We start from the raw sequence: 24,368 nt of genomic DNA, 5'->3' as shown, positions 1-24,368 counted from the left end.
CCAATACCATTTTTGGCCCGATACCGATACCTGGCTGTGCAGTATCGGTCGATACCATACCGATACCACTCAGTTTATATACACAGTGTATCACAAAAGTGAATACACCCCTCGCATTTATGCAGATATTTAAGTAAATCTTTTCATGGGACAACACTGACAAAATGACACTTTGACACAATGGAAAGTAGTCTGTGTGCAGCTTATACGTATAATAGAGTTAAATTATTTTCCCCTCAAAATAACTCAAAATATAGCCATTAATATCTAAACCCCTGGCAACAAAAGTGAGTACACCGCATAGAAACTACGTACATCCCTAAATGTCCAAATTGAGTACTGCTTGTCATTTTCCCTCCAAAATGTCATGTGATTCGTTACAGGAGTGCTGTCAGCATTGATGCAGAGATGGACTTGGACCACAAATAAAATATTTTGCTCATGTGGTAAACCTAGTTGCTAAGAGAGCTGTAGCAATCAACAGTGTTCTCCACCTCACTTTACAAACAGTGAAGATTGTTCTCAGCACTTTTATACAAAATTTCTTCAGATCAGTAAGAAGTAAGCACATAAATATTATGCACTAAAATGCATGTTTTTATCATGGCATTGTTATTTTTGCTTGTTAGCAAAATAGAAAAATATTTTAAAAAAACAACAAAAAAAAACACTTGTATTTTTTTTGTTTGTTTGAGAGCATTAAATGTATTGAATCTAGTGCTGCAACGATTAATCGATTAACTCGAGTATTCGATTAGAAAAAAATATTCGAATTAAATTTTGCTGCTTCGAGTATTCGTTTAATTAAAGTTGGGTTGTAATGGTTTATTTTGGAAGTGTTTGCATTTAGTTTTATTGAGTTCGGTGGATACACTGCCCTCTAGTATGCCTCACTTCACATGGCTGAATCCAGTTGCTCCCTCTTAAGAACAACATAAGTTGTTGTTTGAGCTAATGTTTTTTTTAATGTATTCGGAATTTAGTTTATAAGTATATTTAGCCATTTTTTGTAGGAATACATGTCTGAACCATTTCTTAAGAGCACTGTAATAAAAAAAGAAGTTAGCATTTTATAGCATTCACGTTAGCGGACTTTTGCTATGTAAGTTAGCCAATTGTTCTTTTGTTGTACATAGATCCTCATTTATTTTTTTATATCATTTGAGGCTAAGCTCAGGTATTTTAATTTTTCATGTTCCTTATCAGAATACTCGATTATTCGAGTAACTAGGTCATCAATAAATCGACTACTAAAATAATCGATAGCTGCAGCCCTAGTTGAATCGAATCAAAAATCGTGTCCCCCGTATCGAAAATCATACCGAACCGTGACTTAACTGTATCGTTGCATCCCTAGTGAATGGTATCGGCGCCCTGTTTGTTGGTACTCGCCGATGCAGATACTTACATTTTCGGCTGGATTAACCCCCGCCGATACTGTAATCGGAATCGGTGCATCTTTAGTCATAACCGAAAGTGTGGGGTTAACACTTAACCCTTAAATGCCTGCAACATGAAGCAATTATCAGAGAATCCCAAAATTTGAAAAATAAGGTCCTAATGAAACCTTTATTTCAAATTTGTAAAAAGAAAAGTCAAAATTAATGTGTGTAATAAGCGCTCTAATATCTATAACCCTTGCTAAATCCTGTTTTTTTTTCTCATGGAACCTGCAGATGCACGTGTTGACTTGCATCCATCTTTTTTTTTTCAAAAGGAAATGTCAAAATTCTGAATTAGTCATAAAATCATGAAATTTTATGTGTATCAAATGTGATACATTTGGCAATAAAGGGTTTAAAACTCGTCCATATGACTCAAAACTGCCAATCACATGCTACAATGAATTGTTTTATGATCGTTTGTGAATGAGCCCTGGCAGTGAATCAAATGTGATTTTTAAGAAAGGATGTTTTAAAAAGAATGTGATGTCACGTTGTATAGCCTTACTCATGCTCTTCTAGTCTTTGATGGGTGATTGGAGTTGAAAGTGTCTTAAAGTCCTTTTAGACGTGTCTGCTATGAAAGAATAAAATTAAAAAAAAAAAAAAACGTGTGGCTTAACCTGTCAGCCCAGGCAGACACTGAGTAGTCACGCTGTAAATCTCCATCCTGTCTTCATCCTTAGGAATGTTTTTTAACTTTGCCAGAGGCAGCAGAGGTTCAATTTTTTTTTTCTTTCTTTTCACTCCACGACCTAATCAATTTGATCTCAGCGCACTTTGACGCGTCGTTTGTCTTTCGTTCAGCATGACATTGCTATCACCGCAACGCCAGGGGCAGCCGGAGATCTCGTCGCAGCTGCCTCACCAACACAAAGGGCTCACTCGCATTCCTCTTGGCTTACTCATCATGACATCAGTATCCATTCTTTACAGATAAATATACAATTTATTGTAGGGATGTGACAAAATATCCAAATGGTGATATATGTGATACTTTGTATCGCAAAAGGTTATCGATACGCTCATGCCAAGAATCAGCTACAGGAAGTGTCTGGTTGAAGTTATTGCTGCCAAAGGGGGGGCACAAAATATTAAATGTGATGGTTCACTTATTTTTTCCCCTTCTGTCATTGTTTGCATACTATCCTTCTTGTGTTAAAATATGAAAACCTATAAATGTTTTGGTGGTTTTAGTTAAAGCAGACACTGTTTTTTCATCTGTGTGAGTTTGAAACAGATCAGATAACATTTGATGGGTATTTTATGCAGAAATAGGAGAAATTCCAAAAGGTTCAGATACTTTTTCCTACCACTGTATTTCCCCCTGTCCCAAGGCGGGATCGTGAGACACCAAAAATTGAGTTTAATTGTTGAGTTTTAATATGAAGAAAGAAAACACCACATTTAGGGCCCGATGATGCATATCAAAGAAAAATTGTTGTGACTTACATATCTTTTAAGAAGAAACACATTCTTGGGTGTGTCCCTACTTCTCAGCCAGGTGTCCTTAGTTTGGCTTTTAATTAAAAAGCGGAAGAATTCCCCTTCGCTAGCATAAGCAGCTGCAGCGCTAACACTGGTGATGTTTATCATGTCCTCATGAGTCATCAATGAAAAAGGTCTGTGGAGATCTCATCTATCTGCGAATTGGAAGATGTTTCCAATGAAAGACAAGAAGTTTGTATTTGGGGGAGGGGGGCAAGCCAGTGATTGATTTCTTTAAGAGGATTTCAATACAAAACACATGTGAGTTTCTATTGAGGCATGTTTGTGTCAAGAGCACATGTGCCTTATTATGTGGGGGGTAAGTAGCATCTCTGCAGTTTCTCATTATCCATATTTCTGAAGACCTCAAATAGCTGCACACTTGTTTTTGTCCTTATTTCCCTTCACTGTTGGAATAAAATATTCAACCCTATAATCATAACAAAGATTTATTCAATTGTGTGATTAAACCGAGAGAGAAATGGTTCGGCTTTCAAAGTAGAATGTCAAGCCTGGATTAGGGTTTCAAAAAATCTTTTGGTTTGAAGTTAAGGTCAAAGATTCAGATTCAGATACAGTGAAGAAAATACGGGTTTGAACACACTGCTATTTTGCAAGTTCTCCCTCTTAGAAATCATGGAGGGGTCTGAAATTTTCATCGTAGATGGATGTCCACTGTGAGAGAGAGACTCTAAAAAGAAAAATCCAGAAATCACAATGTATGATTGTGATAGCAATTTATTTGTGTGATATAGCTGCATATGAGTATTTGAAAACCTGAAAAAAACTAATTTTAATATTTCGTACAGTAGCCTTTGTTTGCAATTACAGAGGTCAAACATTTCCTGTAGTTTTTCACCAGGTTTGCACAAACTGCAGGAGGCTTGGCCCATCCATCAGTCAGGTTTCTGGGCTGTTGCTGAGAAACGTTAATTTTCAACTCCCTCCAAAGGTTTTCTATTGGGTTTAGGTCTTGAGACCGGCTAGGCCATGCTAGAACCTTGTTATGCTTGTTACGGAGCCACTCCTTGGTTTTCCGGGTCAGTGTCATGTTGGAAGACCCACGCATTACCTATCTTCAATGCTCTGACTGAAGGAAGTTGTTCCTCAACATCTCACAATACAGGGCCCCAGTCATCCTGTCTTTAATACAGTGCACTCGTCCTGTCCCATGCGCAGAAAAACACCCCCAAAGCATGATGCTATCACCCCCACGCTTCACAGTAGGGATGGTGTTCTAGAGATAGTACTCATCATGCTTCTTCCTCCAAACACGGTTAGTGGAATTATGACAAAAAAAAGTTCTATTTTACTCTCGTTTGACCACAAAACTTGCTGCCATGACTCCTATGCATCATCCAAATGGTCATAGGCAAACTTTAGACGGGCCATGACATGGGCTGGTTCATCGACTTCATAATGGTATTGACGGGTTAGATCGGTCATGCACTGGGCCTCGCATTCAAGTAGAGGGCCGCCCACATCAAGAGGATCAATTCACAAACACACGCACGCAGCGATCTAACGCCAGATTTCTGTTGAAAAATAAGAAAGCTGTACCGCATACAAACAGGAAGGATTGTCTCAGGAGTGATTTGCTCGATAATTCAAGGTAATTATTATATTTTTCGTACCATGCATACATTTTGAAATGTTGTGGGAAAAAAATCAATGGGAGAAATTAGCCACTACTGCATTAGCATCATAGTTGGGAATATTTACGTAAAATAAACGCTAACTGCTTTTTTTTTTTTTTTTTTTGCTTTTACCCAAGAATAGAGACTGTTTTACGTCCATATCTATAAAGAATTCGGGGATTTAAGCATTTATTCACAAGAATTTTCACCGGAAAAGCTCTGCTTACATAAGGCGGTCACAATCTACATTCACTAACAGACTACCATTGTACCTCGACATATTTACATAAAATAAATCCCAAGTGCATGGTATATATTAATCAGATTTTGTTGCACTGCATACTTCAAACTTCTCACCCCAAATGATTGTCAGTACTTACAGTAGATAGCGCCAAACCTTTTTCAAAAAGAGGGAAGAAAGAAGTTAAGGAAGAACTTTTATTTTTTTAAGCTTGTAATCAAGTCTCAAAACTCACAAAAGTCAAATAAAGCAAACTGTAGTAAACAAAATAGAATACAAATTAAACAATTGCCAGATTAGGGGCCCCCTAGTGGTCAGGAGCCCTAAGCAGCTGCATAGTCTGCGTATAGGCTGGGCTGGCCCTGTATTGGAGGTGGTCTTTAATAGGTGGACTAATGGATCTTTCAGGGTTAGAATTCTAGTTTATAGATTATCTCTCTCACAGTGGGCATGCACGTACGATGAAAATTTCTCCTCCATGATTTCTAAGCGGGAGACCTTGCAAAATAGCAGGGTGTTCAAATATTGATATTCTTCACTGTATGTTTTGTGCTTTCAAACTTGGATTGCAGTTTCAAGAAGTTCATATAAGATAACTGGGCTCTCTTCTTCTAGTTCAAATCAGTGCTTAATCAGCAGCATTTTACACCAGCTGTCTGCTGCGTTACATCTTCATACTGGATAGATACATTACATGATTGACAAAATCAAGTGAAATGTGTGCACGTGGCAATTATTTGAATCTCCATCCAGCAGTTTCTGTCTTAGAATAACAAACAATATTCAAAACATTGTGAAGAAATGATTAAGGCCCAACACTTTTGCCAATCAATATAGTTTGAAACTATCACTCAATTTCATATACTAGCACATTTCCTTTTTTGACACTTCCCTTTTTTTTTTTTTTTTTTTTAAACCACAGTTATTCCTCCCTTTGGCAGATGAGTCATGCGGTGGCTTTGAGGATTTACATGCGTATATTTGCTGCAGGCTTATGGGAAGTCAGCAGAACACTTGCGCACACACTGTAAGGCGAGTTGTCAACAAGAAAAAAGACAATTCTATATCTGGTATTACACACTTAGAATTACTGTACTCTTCACATGAAAATTTAACGCTACTCAAACGTGAAAGAAATGCTTGTGCACCAGGTTTTCTGAATGTATAATACGAGGAAATTAAATATTTAGTGCAATTTTACAGTACACATAAGGGCTGGCTAATTATGTACTGTACCCTTGTTTATGTAAAATGTGATTGCAATAATTGAAGCAGGAACTTAAAAATCTAGAATGACATTTTTAAGTGTTGGCAAGCAGCCTACATATTTTGTGAATAAATCTGAGTAATTCAAAACGTGTTTTGCATGAGATTAATACCTTAATTTTCTGACTGTAAGTCGCTTCTTTTTTCCTTCATTTTGAATCCAGCAGTTTATAGTCCTGTGTAGCTTATTTGTTGATTCATTTGGGTTAATAGGTAAAACTTCATTTGACAGCGACATTATAAGACCATCATAATTATGACATGACGCTATCATGGGCATTACTGAATGCTTATGTCACTAAGTGTCATCCGGCAAATTATGTCACTAACTCTAATTATGTCCATTTCGGATCTTTGACATCCATTCAAAAGTGAGATCATTTTTTCTGGATAACACTGAACGACAATCCTTTATAAGCATTCATTAATGCTCATGACAGTGTTATGTCATAATAATGATTATCTAATGACAGTCTTATGGCGCCACTGTCAAATAAAATGTTACCAAATACCATAAGTAGCAATTAATGAAACAACTGGAACAGTAACTGAAGAAATAATTTGTACAGAACATGAATTTTTCAAAGTATCGGAATCGGCAAAAAAATATTGGCCATGCCTTTTTTTAATATATATATATTTTTTAATTAAATCATTTTCTAATTGAATTTAACGTTACAGACATAAAATGTTACACTCATCCAGAGTCTTTAGTTTAGGCTTAAGGTAGGGTTATCAAATTTATCCCGATAACAGCGGTAATACGTTTTTTTTTTTAATGTATCACGTTAAAATATTTAACGCAATTAATGCATGCGTTGCACGACCCACTCACGCATTGTCACGCTCAATCTGTAATGGCACCATTTTACCTATATAGAGAGATAAAAGGCGGCGTAAAATGCGTAGAGTGCATATTGGCAGCCTTTGGAGCCTTTTTTTAATTGCCTAAAGCCTTACAATCCCTCTCCCTACGATTAGAAATATAATGGGAAGCAATGTGGGGAAGCAAGGCCGCATTTGATCTTTTTCTTATTACCTTATTTTATTTCCCAACGCAGAGAAGATATATCAGTTGGTAGCACTACGCACAGTCACGGTTCCACTTTCCGTCATGCATTGGGGCATGGCTACAGTATCATTTACTGAAAGTTCAACAAATACACTAGATGGCAATATCTAGTCACAATATACAAAGTCACAAGTCTTTCCATCCGTGGATCCCTCTCACAGAAAGAATGTTAATAATGTAAATGCCATCTTGAGGATTTATTGTCATAATAAACAAATACAGTACTTATGTACTGTATGTTGAATGTATATATTGGTCCGAGTTTTATTCATTTTTTTCTTAATGCATTGCCAAAATGTATATGATCGGGAAAAATTATCGGGAATGATTGGAATTGAATCGGGAGCAAAAAAAAAGCAATCGTTTGGGAAATATCGGGATCGGCAGATACTCGAACTAAAACGATCGGGATTGGATCGGGAGCAAAAAAACATGATTGGAACAACCCTAATTTTGATTGTTATTTATATCTGTAGCGCAGCAATGCATGCTAGGAGGCATGTTGGACGAGTGTTGACAGCAAATCGCAGCGGAGGTTGACTGTCTCGCCCAAGGCAGCAGTGATGGCCAAATGAAGCTTCTTGAAGTAAATAAGCTTTGCAGCCAATTGGCTCAAAGCTTCATGGTGGTTGGTCTTATGACAGTCGTATGATGCCGCTGTCAAATAAAATGTTACCGGTTAATATCTTTTGGTGTAAATATCCCATAATACAGTGAGGACTGCTGCGGCTTATAGTCCAGTGCGTCTTATCTCTGAATGTTTTCGTGTCAAATTTGGTGGATGGCAGCTTATTTTCAGGTGCGCCTTATAGTGCGAAAATTACGGTACACTCAATTCCGATTTTGCTCCATTTTGTTTAATGATAAAACAGTCAGTTGAAATGAGAATTTTTTTCTCTCTTTTGAGTCATGTTTCCAAGTAAGGTTTTCACCACCGGGATAAGGTTTGGCCATCTCCATGACAACTGGGTACATATTTATTAATAGAATCCCACATACAATTAAAGTAAGGATGAGACTTGTTTCCCATCAGTGATGAAGTCATGAAGACAACTTACACTGCTCTTGATCTATTTTAGGTTGTGACAAGTGTGAACACAAAGCCTTCTGGTGTCGCGCTCTCACAGTCAGACAGTGTGCTGCTTTCTTCTCATTTGTCATGTGCTCATCTGCTCGGTGCGTGTACGCAAATGTGTGTGTAGTGACAACTTGGACGCAGCATGAAGCCATTAGTTGCAGCATGCCGAGTTCTTCGAGTGTCTTTTGAGTGTTTTTCAACACTTAAAACAAACCAAGTATTTTAGGAACTGTTAAATTTTGAATGTTTTGAATCAGATTGCTGATGCTTAGCATTAAGAATTCACCGGTTTCCTGTCAGATAATGATGAGCAATAGTTGCCAATTATAAATGGTAAACAAGCTGTTTCACTTGACAAATACTGACTCATTGGCTGACATTGTCGGCAGTAGACATCCACTAAACTTTGAACTGGGAGAGGCCAGCAGCAAATGATCGCTGAGGTTTGTACATGAATATATCAAGCAAGACACCTCGGTTGTTGATACTGTTCAACAAAACTGTTTCAGAATGAATTTTAAAGGCTACCGCAAATAGAAAGACATGTATCTCTTAAAAGATAAATGTTAGTACGAGTTATAACAATTTGATATTAAAACCCCTTTTAATGTTTTCGTTTTAATGAAATTTGTAAAATTTTGAATAAAAAATAAACTCGTAGCTCGCCATTGTTGTTGACATTGCAAGGCGATGACATCTCATGGGCTCCCTGCCGTACTTCCACAGTGTCACTCTTTAACTATGTAAGGTAGGCATTTAAATACACCACAAGATGTCAATGGCGAGTTTTAAATTTATTACAGATCAAGCCAATAAGTGTGTTTTGTCCCTCGACTGACGCCGTAGTTCCCTGTTAACTGCGGGTCTGTTGTACTTCACATTTGTTTGAATGTTGTCTTCACAATAAACACGACCCCTGATAATGGCTCCCAGCATCATAAACACTAAGCCTGAACGATATATCGTTTAAACATCGCCATCGCGATGTGCGCGTGCGCGATAGTCCCATCGCAAGCACGTGCGATAGTTTTTTTTTTTTTTTTAATCCACATAATAATCCACATACGCCTTGCTTACTGATCTGCGCACAGCCTCACACCCTCCCTCTCCCAGGCCTTTGTTCCTCTCAGTCACTGCAGCTCTTGCTTATTAAAGTTAACATGGCTTTGATCTGGCCAAAGAAGCAGACTTCACACCGGCATCTGTCAATCATCGTTTAGCTTGTTCAACAGTTTCTGCAAGGAAGCTGCGCTGGAATGAATGTGTGTGTGTGTGGAGACGTTGGAGACATATAAATGCCAGAAGTTATCATGAGGAGTTTGAAATTTCTACATGTCACTCTAACGGTCACAGCTAAGGTAGATAAACAGAAGCATTTAATAAAGCCAAGCATTTATCTACTATAGTACTTTATTCTTGTTAAAAAATGATTTGGTTGGACAGTTATGTTTAAAACTGATCATAATTATGACATTTGAAGTGCTTAAAAACCATTTATTTATATACATTTTTTAAAGCACTTTGGGCGGGGAAAGTGAGAAAAAAAATATGTCTTATATGCAGGGGTCGCGTTAACCGGATATTTTCCGTCGTTGACCGGTTTTTTAAAACGGTGACGGAAAAAACTGACGTCCGTCTGTCATTTTGACAGGTTGCAATTCACACCCCAGACCACACGGTGGCGAGTTAGCATATTAATTAGCTATTGTCTCTCTTAATGCATGACGTCGTTGGCTTTTCTGTCAGAATATTGTAGCGTCACCGGGGTCTGGCGGCGGCACCGTGATTGACACATCAACGCGAGGTTCATATTGGTGCACCCGGTGTGCCAGCGCGTCATCCAATTGATGGACAAGATTGCCGCCTGTGTATAGACCCCAATCACATGACGTCACAACTCCGCCCCCCTGACTGGAGCCGCCATATTGTGTGTCAGCTCGTCATGTTTACACATTACCGCTACGTACATGCCTCCTATCACGGCGTGTTTTTCTGCTCGTTAATATTAATAATGAAAATGGTCAAGGCGTGTGTGGTTGGTTGCTGTAACAGAGAAGATAGACGGAGAGACTTTAAGTTCTACCGTATTCTGAGAGACCCGAAGATGAGAGCGAGATGGACTGCTGTAATTCGACAAGAAATCTGGGCACCAAACGATCACCACAGACTATGTAGTAGTCATTTTATATCTGATAAGTTGCATTTAATATATTTTTAGAAGATTTTGGGCTGACAACCACAATTAAGATCATTGTGTGACGTTGGTGATTGGGGTCTATATCGTTGCCTCTTTTTCTTTGGGGGCGGAGTTGTTGGCGGTAAGCAGAGTAAAAAGGGAGAAAAATACCACGACTTCCGTGTCTAATTTTTCGCCGCCAAGCAAGCGTTACAATATTAATTAAAAATGAATGAAAACTAAATACTATTGAATATGTCATCATTATCATTTTAAAAATTTAAGTGACGGGTAAAAATAGACTATGACCGGATTTTTATGACCCTGTCAGTCAAAATGACAGACAACGAAAATGTCTAGCGCAACCTCTGCTTATATGTATCTCTTTCCAATGCAAAATCTGAATAAATACATTGAGCAGAAAAACACACACACAAAAAATAAATAAATAAATTGGGGGGTGGGGGGGTGCGCTACTTCGCGGTTTTTCACTTATCGCGGCGGGTTCTGGTCCCCATTAACCACGAAAAACGAGGGATCACTGTACACTGTGGTGATGGTGAGTCATCCAAAGTCTTTCCAAACAGCTATTCAAGTCATCTACTGAAAATTCCTTTAAAAAAAATATATATATATATATTTTTTTAATATCGCAAACCCCATAAGGACCGTGTGCTTTGGTCAGATGAGACCAAGATTGAGCTTTTTGGCAACACTCTAAGTGGGTCTGGCGTGCCACGAAAGATGCGCATGCTAAAAAGCACCTCATACCCACTGTGAAGTATGGGGGTGGGTCAGTGATGCTGTGGGGCTGTTTCGCTTCCAAAGGCCTTGGGAACCTTGTTAGGGTACATCGCATCATGAATGCTTTGAAATACCAGGACACTTTAAATCAAAATCTGTTACCCTCTGCCCGAAAGCTGAAGATGGGTCGTCACTGGGTCTTTCAGCAAGACAATGACCCTAAACATATGGCCAAATCTACACAGAAATGGTCCAGCAGACACAAAATCAAGCTCCTCCCATGGCCATCTCAGTCCCCAGACCTTGTTTTGTTGGCAAAAGGGGTTGTACAAAGTATTAACACCAGGGGTGCTAATAATTGTGACACACATTATTTGATGTCAAATCATTTTTTCTTTATATGGGATTTTTTCCCCACTGAATGAATGCACTTGTATTGAAGGTTGGATTTTTCTCTTTTTTTCCATTAAGGTCCCATATTATTTGAATTTTTTAAAAAAATTATTAGAAGTTAAAAAACACATCTTTTTCAGGGGTGCCAATAATTATGGAGGGCACTGTAACTTTGACTTTAACACAGCTATTTTTTAGCCTTAGTTACATCTTAAACATCTAAATAATGTTTTCCTTTCATAAAATATCATAATGAACAAGACAAATAGAGCTTTTGATAGCAAAGTAACAATTTGTTTACACATGACTACTGAGAGATGACGCGTGTTGCCGCCGAGATGACGCCGTTGTCGCCGCGTCTGCTGCTTATCCCTCATCGTTGTCCGTCTCATAAAAATGGATTATTTTTTTCAATCTCTGCGGGGTCTGCTTGGCGAGCCCGCTGTACGGTGTTTCAGTCGTTTTGCTCTGTCGTCCAGCGCCTGGCATTCCAACTGTCCTCTTGGTTGTTTTGTTCGGTCATCCGCCAGCACTTTGACCGTGCTGCCCGGCCTTTCATTGCTGTTGAAACGGGTTGCGGGTCTTTACAAAATGCGCTACTGCCCTCCAGTGGCCAGTTTTATTGCTTTGAAATGGGTTTGGAGGCTTGTTTTTTGTTTTTCAGATAGATCGCAAGCTATAGATTCTTCTTGTAAAAAAAAAAAAAAAACGCAAAAGACGTATAAATACGTTTTTGGGACAATGAAGCATTTAAAAATAGAACGTATTTATACGTTTCTGGGAGCAAATGACTTAAAAGAATTGGAATCGAGAATTGTTCGGAACCGAAATCAAAACGTGGAATCGGAATCAGAACCGGAATCGTTCAATTTCAAACGATGCCCAACCCTACTTGTTGGAACCCATGATGAGTTCTCTCACAAGAAAATCCGCCTTGCGGGAAAACAGAAACTGCGGCACTGTCATAAATCGTCGTATTTCGAGCATGTCGTCGGATGTAGAAACAAATGACATGTCAAATTTTACGTCGCATGTCGAAAAGATCGTGTGTCGAAGTGATCGTATGTCGAGGTACCACTGTATTAAGAATTACTAAGTACACTTCAGTTATATTTAACTTTCAATTTCTAGGTTATGCAATTACGAGTCTGAAAGCCATAGACTCAAAATTAGCTCACAGCATGGACACATGTGCACATGTAACGTGTGTGTCATATGACTACCCCTCCCATCACCAGTTATTCATGAAAACCTAAACCTTGCACAATAGAAATAGACAGAAGGAGTGTGAGTATCCTCCCTTAGTGGTCACACTTGGCCGATCTCAAGTGCTCTCCAGTGAAATATCCCGTCTGGCCGCCTGCCGTCAATCAAGCCTGATCCCACTTGGGACAGATTGACACTCTGTGAGGTGCAAAAGACTGGGAGGGGGTCCTTGAAATGAACCTATCTCTTGACCCACAAAGAGATTTAGCATGGCTGTGTCTGATTCATTCCGCCCTCATGCCGCCTGTCATTCTAAAGATGACACAAAAGTTGCCATTTAAGGGAGCAGATTAGCAATTAATGGAGCCTAATTGTATTTGCATCAACAGTCTTTGCTTGTGTGTACGGTGGTGTCAATCATGTTGAGTGTCAGTCTGCCCCCTGGTCCCCCTTTGTGCTGGGTGCAGTCACATATTGATACACCCGATGGTTTTCACATTCGGACATCCAGAAGCTGAAAGACACAACCTCCTGCTGGGGTGCTAAATGAGTAAACTTTATCATCAAGCCTGATAATTATGTTTTAAAGATATTTTTCTGAACTGGCATGGACAACTACCAGGGATGGAGCTTGTTTTTACTCTGGGCCTGCATTGGGGGTGCGGCAGGCACAGGGCATCACGAGGAAGAAGCGTCTGGTTTCTTAGTCCCTGTGGTATTATTGTTGACAGAGACTGGAGTGACACAGGACGGAGTGAAAGAGGGTCCAACGGCGGCTCCCACCACGGGACATGGCGATGACAACTCCTTGGGCTACACAGGTACTGGATGACTTGTGTTGATGGTGAAAATGAACTGCTGTTTACAGACTTGTAGTCGCATTTCTTATTACACGTCCATGGCTACCACAAACGATTAATTTGATAGTCATAATAATCACTAGGGCTGTCCCAAACGATTATTTTTCTCCCGATTAGCCTGCCGACTTTTTTGACGAATAGTCGTTTAGTCAAATATTTTTTTCCTAACTAATCTTGCAATTGAATTTTTGCTGACAATTATTAATTGGTACAACATTTTCAAACTCTTAAATTCTTTATTAATGTACAAATAAACACATAGATAACAATGATAAATCACAAACAATGTGGCCAATGTGGGGATGGCGTGGCTCAGTGGTAGAGTAGTTGTCCCCCAACCCAGAGGTTGTGGGTTTGATTCTCTGCCCTGGTGAACTTGCCTAAGTTTCCTTGAGCAAGATACTGAACCCCACATTGCTCCTGGTGCTGCGTCACCAGTAGGTAGATGGCGATGTAGTGTAAAGCGCTTTGAGCGCCTTGAAAGGTGGAAAAGCGCTATATAAGTATAACACCATAAACACCAAACGCTGATGGCATTAACTAGTGCAAAATAATGGAATGTAAACAGTTTCAGAACACGGTGACTTCACTTTTTCAACAGGATTCAAAACAATTCTTACTTTCTCTTTTTGTGGTATGTCAATATTGTTCTGAGAGTGAGTACCAGCATAGTAGATGAATAAATTAGGGCTGTCAAATGATTAAAATTTTTAATCGAGTTAATCACAGCTTAAAAATGAATTAATCGTAATTAATCGCAATTCAAACCATCTCTAAAATATGCCATATTTTTCCGTAAATTATTGTTGGAATGGGAAGATAAGACATAAGACGGATATGTACATTCAACATACTGTACATAAGTACTGTATTTGTTTATTATAACAATAAATCCACAAGATGGCATTAACATTATTAACATTCTTTCTGTTAAAGGGATCCACAAGAAAGACTTGTAGTTCTTAAAAAAATAAATGTTTGTACAAGTTATACTAATTTTATATTAAAACCCTTCTTAATGTTTTCAGTTTAATAAAATTTGTAAAATTTTCGATCAAAAAATAAACTATATACACTAATTACACCACACGGCGTCAATGGCGAGTTTTAAATTAAATTAGAAATCAAGCCAAATAGTGTGTTTTGTCCCTCAACTGACGCCGTAGTTTCTGCTTTACTGGTCCATCCATTGTAATTCACGTCATTTGAGTGCTGGCTTCACAACGTACGAGATCTCTGATAGTTTGTATATTGTGACTAAATATTGTCAGCCGGTGTATTTGTTGAACTAAACAAAATGTTTGAATAGAGTTTGACCAAAGTCTTGAGTAAGTTTTGTGTGTATGTTTGATAGCTATTTTGATTGGGAATGCCAGTTCTCTTTGCACTGTTGTTTAACTATGTGAGAATATAATTAATACAGATTGAAGCGCTTTTCTTTTTGTGAACTTTTTTTTTTTTGAGAGATAATATTTTTGAAGTGATTTCACTAAATGATGATTATGCCAATAAAAGGCGCGGTCCAATGAAAGCCTGTGTCCACTCGCCTTTTGTAATAATCTGATATTGAATTATACAAGGCACCTTGAAGTGCACGCGGCGCCAACATGTTGTTCACTCACATGATGCAGGAGTGAGTTAGAGTTACGGCCTGTCGAGAGCTGTAAGCAGTGTTAATGTTGAAGCTGAATGTGCTAATAAAGAAACAAAGTGCCAGCACGTCGCGAGTGGTATACCTTTGTTAAGAAAAAGCACAAAACAAGACACCTTTCTCTGCCTCTTGGCTCTCAAGTGTGTCATTGTAATCTGTTTGAGGCTATGCATGAGCGGGTCATTGCGTTAAATGCGTTAAATATTTTAACGTGATTAATTTAAAAAATTAATTAACGCCCGTTAACGCGTTAAATTTGACGGCCCTAAAATAAATGTCATGTATCACTGAAATACGTGTAAAAAACTTAATGATGCACATTGGAAAAAGCTTGAAAAAGGCACAAACAACAATGTGATAAGGCAAGTACTGCTATGGTACATTGGCTGCAGACGATAGCTCGCCAATTTAGCTCTCTATTCGCAATGAGCTCACGTCGACATATGTTTACATCGGCAAAAAGTGTGTTAACTTATCAAACATAATGATAACTAAGTGCCAGCAGAGGCATGTAAAAACACCATATCCACAGGCAGGCAATAAATGGACATGACAGCACTGCCATATGCATATTGGCCCAAAACCGTTAATGAAAAACCGATGTCAGTGTTATCTGATATCATTTTAAAATGCTTACAACAGCCAACTCAATCAAAAAAAAGAATTGTTGATTTATTTGACTATCAGTTAGTCGTGGATTAGTTGATTAATCATGGCATTCCTAGTAACTATTATGGTGAGTAAATACAAACATTTCCTGAATGATTTATAAATAAAAACATTTATAATCACATTATATTTAACTCATTGCTACCATTGACAGTGATTAATGTTCAATCCCCTTTGAATTGGAGTCAAAATGGATTGTGACCCGGTTACTATTTCCAGCAGATCAACCTCTATTAACAATTGGATTTAGAGTTGCACCATTTTGTCCTTCTGCCCTCCCTCATATTGTTTTGAATCAAAGGCTGAGGGTTTTGCCAGTTTATAATGAAAGCCACCGCTGCCATCCCGCCCATTCAAAATTGAATGGGTGACCATCGCAGTTAATGGCAGCCAAAGAGTTAATGATAGTTTTTCTCCTATCATTTAATGGCTCCCCGAGTTCATTCTTAATCTGGCCATTTTTAATCCCATTAGCGCATAGCTAAGAATAAAGCCAATCATTGCAGGCCGCTTAGCGAGTCGGAAATGAGCCTGATACATCCTAATACCTCGCGTACGCCCGTTGCGTGAAACACTGATGCCGTCTTGACAGTTGTCGCTTTTAACTGGGCACTCGAACAGAGCGCTTGACGAACATTAGCAGGGATGATAAGTGTCCGAGAGGTCACCTCGCATCGTGTTTGATTGTGACTTCTCGCTGACCCTTGCTTCATATCACAGTCAAACTAAATGTAATAGCATGGCAGCTTTGTCTTTGTCTGATTATTAAAACCCAAATGTGGAGTGGAATATGAAGCAAAGCACTAAGAAAAGCTGTGGTCTCATCAAGCCTTATGTGTGAAGGTACAGTTTTTCCCTGAATAGTGGGAATACACAAAAAAAAAAAACCCTCAAACCACAAAATGTTATATCATGCCGAATGCCGAATATTTGCGACAATCGACCTGCTTTGTCAGTGTTACATCAGTAAACCAATGAGCACTGTTAGCATCAAATTGGCGTCCAAAGTTGCTCATTGCAAAATAACCCCGTATCATAACAACTGCAGATAAAAGAAAAACTGACCCTCTGTCCAATGACACTGTCGTTTTTGGTCTATTAATTTTTGTTTTTTTGGACAAATGGTTTGGCATATTGTCCTCATGAGTTGATTTAGCTAATAAATTTTAATATTACCGCATACCGAATATTAGACGGTGTTTTTTGCATTGAAATAAGATTGAAAAAGATGTCGTTTTATATCCGCGGTCTAGACATTATACCCATTCACGACGCTAGATCACGCCAGATATCATTGAAGCGATGTTCTATTATAATAGATCTCAGCTACTCTCCCCATTCACGACACTAGATGGCGCCTGATATCATTGACGCGATGTTCTGTCATGACAGATCTCAGCTACTAGTTTAACCAGTTTGCATTATTTTATTGCAATGTTTTTCCTTATTCAGATTTGTTTCAAGACTACAGTTACAGTTAGACTTCACTTTGATGGTTACTGCAGTTATTGCAATTTTGTTGTTTTATCACAATAGATTGGTTTATTTACATGTAAAAAACAGATGCCATTCATTTAAGAATGTGATTGCACTTTAGTTTACATATTTAAATGTTCAGATATTAAGATTTGAATGAGGCAAAATAACATGCTTTTTCTCTCAAATATATTGTTATAATCATTTGTTTCAGATGTACTGTCATTATTTTCTGTATAAAAATTAATTTGGTGTTCAAAAAGTCTTTTTTCAAACTTGATTCTTGAAAAAGAGGGGGTCGTCTTATAATCAGGGCCGTCTTATATTCGGGCCAATACGGTAATTGCCGCAAGCATTAGCATTAGCAAGTTTAAAATTATGGTTTTAAGATGTCTTTAGAGCAGGGGTCCCCAAACTACGGCCCGCTGCCCGGATACGGCCCCCTTCCACATTTGGTCCGGCCCCCTGACAATACCAGAGAGCATTTTGAATGTATACATATGTATTTTTTTTCTCAATAGTGTTATTTATTTCTTGGCCTTTTTCTGTGAAGAACTCAGAGAGGGTTATTTAGTTATTATCTATTTCATTAATAATATAATAATAATAATAATAAATAATAATAACACTATTAATTAAATTAATAAATATAAATAATTTTAAAAATTAATTATTTTTTAAATTAATAACACTATTATTTTTATTTTATTTACTTTTGCTCCGTGAAGAATCCAGAAAGGGTTATTTGTTTGTGGCTGTCTGAAAAACAATATTTTTTTACTTATAGGCACTCCTGCAATCGTCACACTTTTTCTGTTACAAACTGACCCCGGCCCCTCATCAGAGAAGGGAAAAGTTATGTGGCCCTCACAGGAAAAAGTTTGGGGACCCCTGCTTTAGAGTACAGGAGGCAGCTGTTGCGTTCTAGTCCATGGCAAAAAAATGGCATAAATCGCTTTTCGAGTGAGGCGGAAATGAGGATAGGGTTTTAAACAAAGGTTAACATTTAAGAATCATTTTGAACGGCACTAGAAGAGTGTGTCGAGCCTCAACTTTGCAACACTTTGAAAGCTTTCATTGCTCCCTTTAGAGAGACTCCAAATTGTTTCCCGATCTCACAGCACATCGCATTCATAATGAATGAGAGCGACGAGCTGAAACATGGTGCTAACGCTACACAGGCTGACGCACGCGGCGCACAGCTTTTTTCAGTTTGTCGACATGAGAGGCCGAGCGTGACTTCACAGGGAATATTTACGACTGCGCCACCAATGCAAACCACAAAAGACGACACGAAACAGAGCAAGACTTTATTTTGTCAGGTTGCGAAGGGCACAAATGATCAAGGAATGACTTTAGAAAGTTGACATGTATTTGGATTCTATGAGGAAAATTTTGTCAGAATCCAGACAGGAAAAGTTGGGTTTCAAACTGGAGTTTAAGTGCAACAAAAAAACAAAAGGTTTTTACAACGCAATTTAGTTGACTATGTAGATCGATGTTGTGCATTTTCACTGATTTGACTTTTTTTTTTTAATTTTATTTTTTTTAACAAATTGATGATCCAGATTGATGTTTCGTGACACTCCTAGTTTCATGTCACGATTAGGGTTTTGAAATAAGATTTCAAGCAGGATTAGAATTTCCAACAAAAATCAGACATTAAAGGTACAAAGCAATTCAACCGTGTTTGGGTTTTAACTTTAACAGAAAATGATTGCAAATACAAATTCTTTGGGAGTAATATCTTCATTTATTTTGCTTGCAATGAAAAAACACAAAAGAGCATGATATAAAAAAAAATATATATTATCATTTTAAACAAAACTCCAAAAATGGGCCGGACAAAAGTATTGGCACCCTCAGCCTAATACTTGGTAGCACAACCTTTAGACAAAATAAATGCAAACAACAGCTTCCGGTATCCATCAATGAGTTTCTTACAATGCTCTGCTGGAATTTTAGACCATTCTTCTTTGACCAACTGCTCCAGGTCTCTGAGATTTGAATGGTGCCATTTTCGGATGTCTCCATAGGGGTTCTATGTGATTCAGGTCTGGACTCATTGCTAGCCACTTTGGAAGTCTCCAGTGCTTTCTCTCAAACCATTTTCTAGTGCTTTTTGATGTTGCTTTTGGGTCATTGTCCTGCTGGAAGACCCATGACATCTGAGGGAGACCCAGCTTTCTCACACGGGGCCCCACATTATGCTAGAAAATGTGTTGGTAGTCATCAGACTGTATGATGCAAGCAGTCCAGTGCCAGCACAGCAACCCCAAAACATCAGGGAACCTCCGTCATGTTTGACTGTGGGGACTGTGTTATTTTCTTTGAAGGCCTCGTTTTTCCCCTGTAAACTCTATGTTGATGCCATTTCCCAAAAAGCTCTACTTTTGTCTCATCTGACCAGAGAACATTCTCCCAAACAATCAGTCCAGTGCCAGAGGCAGCAAAGCAACCCCAAAACATCAGGGAACCTCCGCCATGTTTGACTGTGGGGACCGTGTTATTTTCTTTGAAGGTCTCGTTTTTCCCCTGTAAACTCTATGTTGATGCCTTTTCCCAAAAAGCTCTACTTTTGTCTCATCTGACCAGAGAACATTCTTCCAAAACATTTTTGGTGTTCTCAGGTAAGTTCCAACCTGGCTTTTGTATGTTTCTGGGTAAGAAGTGGGGTCTTCCTGGGTATCCTACCCGAGAGTCCCTTTTCATTCAGATGCCGACGGATAGTACGGGTTGACACTGTTGTACCCTTGGACTGCAGGATGGCCTGAACTTGTTTGGATGTTAGTCAAGGTTCTTTATCCACCATCAGCACAATCTATCGTTGAAATCTCTTAGCAATTTTTCTTTACCGTCCACATCTAGGGAAGTTAGCTGCCGTGCCATAGGCTTTACACTTATTGATGACAATGCACACGGTAGACACAGGAACATTCAGGTCTTTGGAGATGGACTTTTAGCCTTGAGAATACCCATGCTCCCTCACAATTTTGCTTCTCAAGTCCTCAGGCAGTTTTATGGTCTTCTTTCTTTTCTCCATGCTCAATGTGGTACACACAAGGACACAGGATGAAGGTTGGGTCAACTTTGATCCACTTTAACTGGCTGCAAGCGTGATTTAGTTATTGCCACCACCTATTAAGTGCCACACGCACATGATTTTTCAAAGGGTGCTGATACTTTTTTCCGGCCCATTTTTGGAGTTTTGTGTAAAATGATAGTAATTTCAATTTTTTCCCATTCTTTTTTGTGTTTTTTCATTGAAAGAAAAATAAATGAAGATATTACTAGCAAAGCATTTGTAATTGCAATCATTTTCTGGGAGAAATTGAGCATTATCTGACAGAACTGCAGGGGTGCCGATACTTTTCACCAGCAGTATATGCCCTTGAGTATTACGTTTTGAGTAACGAGCCCCGACACTGGTGCAATAAAAACATGAAAAAGACTTTTTCTTCTTTCCTCCCCCATTTTATGCATCCATCCATCTATCCTACGATACTTCATCCGGTTTCAGGCAAATTAAAAATAAGTGGGAAAAAATGTACATGTAATATAACTAATTCCTTTCAGCAGGCAAGGAGTGATAAAATAATGTAAGGCATTACTATTTCTATGTAATGATTTATGGAGTAACAACTCCCAACATTGTTAATGAGGAAGTGGGAAAACTTGTTGCTTATAAAGTGATGTGTTTCTACAACTAAATCTTTATTGCTCAACCAGCCTTGACTCTAATTCGATTAAAACAAATTCCTCGACAGCATTGTGAACGTCTATAAATTCAGTATATTTCTACTGTATGTAGATACAGGCCATTTCCACTACATTGGCTTTATATCATCATGACAAGCTCATATAGCTTCGCTTCTACCGTGTTATTTCCGCCTTGGCGGAGGTCGTTTCTTCCCATAGTAACCGTACTGAAAGCGGCCCGGACAAGAGATGGCGGATTCTTGTTCCCCATCCAATCTCATTTTCATCTCCCTCATCAACGCAGCTTAGCTCCTTTGAGCAGCATGCCAGCATGGAATAGAGGTAAGATGGAGATGGGGTGTATGTGAGTGGGTAGAGTAGTGCAACTTCAGTTGCAATTAGGGCTGTCAAACGATTAAAAATTTTAATCGAGTTAATTACAGCTTAAAAATTAATTAATCGTAATTAATCGCAATTCAAACCATCTATAAAATATGCTATATTTTTCTGTAAATTATTGTTGGAATGGAAATATAAGACACAAGATGGATATATACATTCAACATACGGTACATAAGTACTGTATTTGTTTATTAAAACAATAAATCAACAACTTGTAGTTCTTAAAAGATAAATGTAAGTACAAGTTATAGAATTTTTTTATTAAAACCCCTCTTAATGTTTACGTTTTAATAAAATTTGTAAAATTTTCAATCAAAAAATGAACTAGTAGCCCGCCATTGTTGATGTCAATAATTACACAATGCTCATGGGTGCTTAAGCCCATAAAATCAGTCGCACCCAAGCGCCAGCAGAGGGCGACAAAACTCCAAAAAACACACAACTAACAAGTTGGCATTGCACTGTGCTGTCATTTTAATCTGTTTGAGCGGGACATGTGTGTTAATTGCGGCAAATATTTTAACGTGATTAATTTGAAAAATTAATTACCGCCCGTTAACGCGATAATTTTGACAGCCCTAGTTGCAATATGAACTCCTTGGCTGCATTTGGCGGTGGTTATCAACTAATCCGCTTTGAGCTGAATGAGTTAAGCGTTAAGTGTCTATTAAAACCCATCTTGTCCTTGTTAGTGTTGTAAATCATTCTTGGGTTCACATTTTTAGGATCTTGTATTGGTCTCGGACTAGCAAGCACTTGAACTTCTTAAATGTGATTTTAAAGTTTTCAAGTTTTGTGTTACTATAATTCCATCCCACTATAAATGAACACAAATTTGAAACTACAGTATGTTAAAAAAATTATAACAGATTTGTATTGTTTTGATCTTGTTTAAAGCAACACTTGGTAACTTTTCAGTTTTGGTCGATTTTAGCGTCGCTGGTGGACAAAAGCGGTAGTGTTTTCCTCTTCAGGAAAACTGAGTTTCCCATGAGGACCAGCTGTAGACTTCACTATAAATTGACAGGTCTTGGGGCAGATCCGTGGGGGGCCTATTTTCAAAAACTTAACCCTTTAATTCCTGGAACATGAAGCAATTATCAGAGAATCCCAAAATTTGAAAAATAAGGTCCTAATGAAACCTTTTTTTTCAAGTTTGTATAAAGAAAAGTCAAAATTAATATGTATAATAAGCGTTGTAATATCTATAACCCTTGCTAAACCCTGTTTTTTTTCTCATGGAACCTGCAGAATCTGCAGAATCTCTCATGGAATCTGATGGATGCATGTCAACACATGCATCCATCATTTTTATTTAAAAAAAAAAAGTCAAAATTCTGAGTTACTCTCAAAATCATGAAATTTTAGGTGTATCAAATGTGATACATTTGGCAATAAAGGGTTAAAATTCAAATATTTTCGAAACAAAAGCCGCTAGCGACCTAAAACAAAAACAGGCACCTCCCTTAGGCATATATGTCTCCATGAGCAGCGATATCAACATTTTCAAAGTCGTTCCCTTATAAAATCCAGATTAATTATTTTTTTTCAAGTATAACAAAACTTAAAATGCCTATATAATTCTCGAATTTTATGCTAGATGCACAAAAATCACCAAATGCCAGGGATAATCACCTATGTTTTCAGGATCAATAGCATTATTTAACATATCATATAAGTTAGCACGGAGGCACGTCTTTCCGGCTATCTGGCCCTCGTCGTTTTTAGATTGCAATGTTGCGTAAAATAAAACATGGAAAAGGTGAATTATTTTTTGTATAGACGCAGAAATGTCTAAATTACGATTATTTTTTTTTTGCCAAAAAAACGGGCATTTGGTCGAAAATTACCTGATCATTTGAATGTAAACCTACGCTACTTTGTGTGGATACAACATGGCGGCCATCACAAAACAAACAGCTTTTTAAGTTGAAAACTCTTATAAATAAATGCGTACTTTACCGTAATTTCTATAGATATGAACATAAAACAGTCTCGATTCTTGGTTAAAAGCTCAAAAAAACAAAACAAAACGGGCAGTTATCATTCAGTTTACGTAATCATTTTGAGCTAAAATTACGCTATTGTGTAATCCAATGTGGCAGCCGTCACAAAACAAAGAGCTTTTTAAGTTGAAAGTGCATGCTTGGTGCTCTTTTACACAATAATTACCTTGAATTCTTGACCAAATCACTCTTGAGGCAATCCTGCCTGCTTGTATGGAGTAAAAAAAATTGTCCTATTTCCACCTAAATCCGGCGTTAGAATGCAACATGTGTTCGAGTTTATCACAGTAAAAGCCAACTAAGCTCTGTCTGGGTCGGCCCCCAGCGGGAAGGCGTGGCGCAATGTTTGTGGGAGCTGTCTTGTCAACTGACAGTGAAATCTATGGACCAGCGCACACCCGCACAGTGTCGAAAAATCATTGATCAATCAAAAATTAATCTCCCGGTCGCCTGCAGATGGATTAAACAACAATTCTGTTTCCAGCAGCTGTGTGAAGGATGAATAGTAATAAGGTAATGAATCCAGTTGTAGCTAAACAAGAGCACATGACGGTTAGCAACCGTGTGGCTAAGCCAGGCCAATATTTATTCTGTATATCCATGTAATCTCCCTTTTTTCTTCCTCAGACAAAACTTTTTGTCTCTTTTGTTGCTCTGCCATCTTTGCAGAATTTATGCGAAAGCGGTTATGAAAATATTTTATAACAGGTTGAAAAGTTACCCTGTGCTTTAAGCTTGTGTTGGTCTTGTCCCAGTCTCAACTCCTACATTTCTTGGTCCTGGGCAATCCTTGGTCTCTTCAGCACAGCGGTAGTCCTCGCTAAAGATACATTTGTTGTCGGTTGTTATAGTTTGACAAGAC

General features: G+C 38.2%; 1 protein-coding gene across 1 annotated transcript in view; it reads left to right on the top strand.

The window, feature by feature from the left end:
• The window catches only part of LOC130911162 (roundabout homolog 1-like), a 554,903-nt gene that overhangs the window by 132,723 nt on the left and 397,812 nt on the right, over window positions 1-24,368 (top strand). Inside the window, exon 3 of the mRNA XM_057828938.1 lies at window positions 13,475-13,564. Coding sequence (XP_057684921.1) covers window positions 13,475-13,564 — 90 coding nt within the window. The remainder of the gene's footprint in view (window positions 1-13,474; window positions 13,565-24,368) is intronic.

Source organism: Corythoichthys intestinalis, unplaced genomic scaffold (assembly GCF_030265065.1).
Source record: "Corythoichthys intestinalis isolate RoL2023-P3 unplaced genomic scaffold, ASM3026506v1 HiC_scaffold_23, whole genome shotgun sequence".
Taxonomy (NCBI): Eukaryota; Metazoa; Chordata; class Actinopteri; order Syngnathiformes; family Syngnathidae; genus Corythoichthys; species Corythoichthys intestinalis.
Note: the sequence above shows the minus strand (reverse complement) of the source record. Positions and strands in the feature narration are given on the sequence as shown.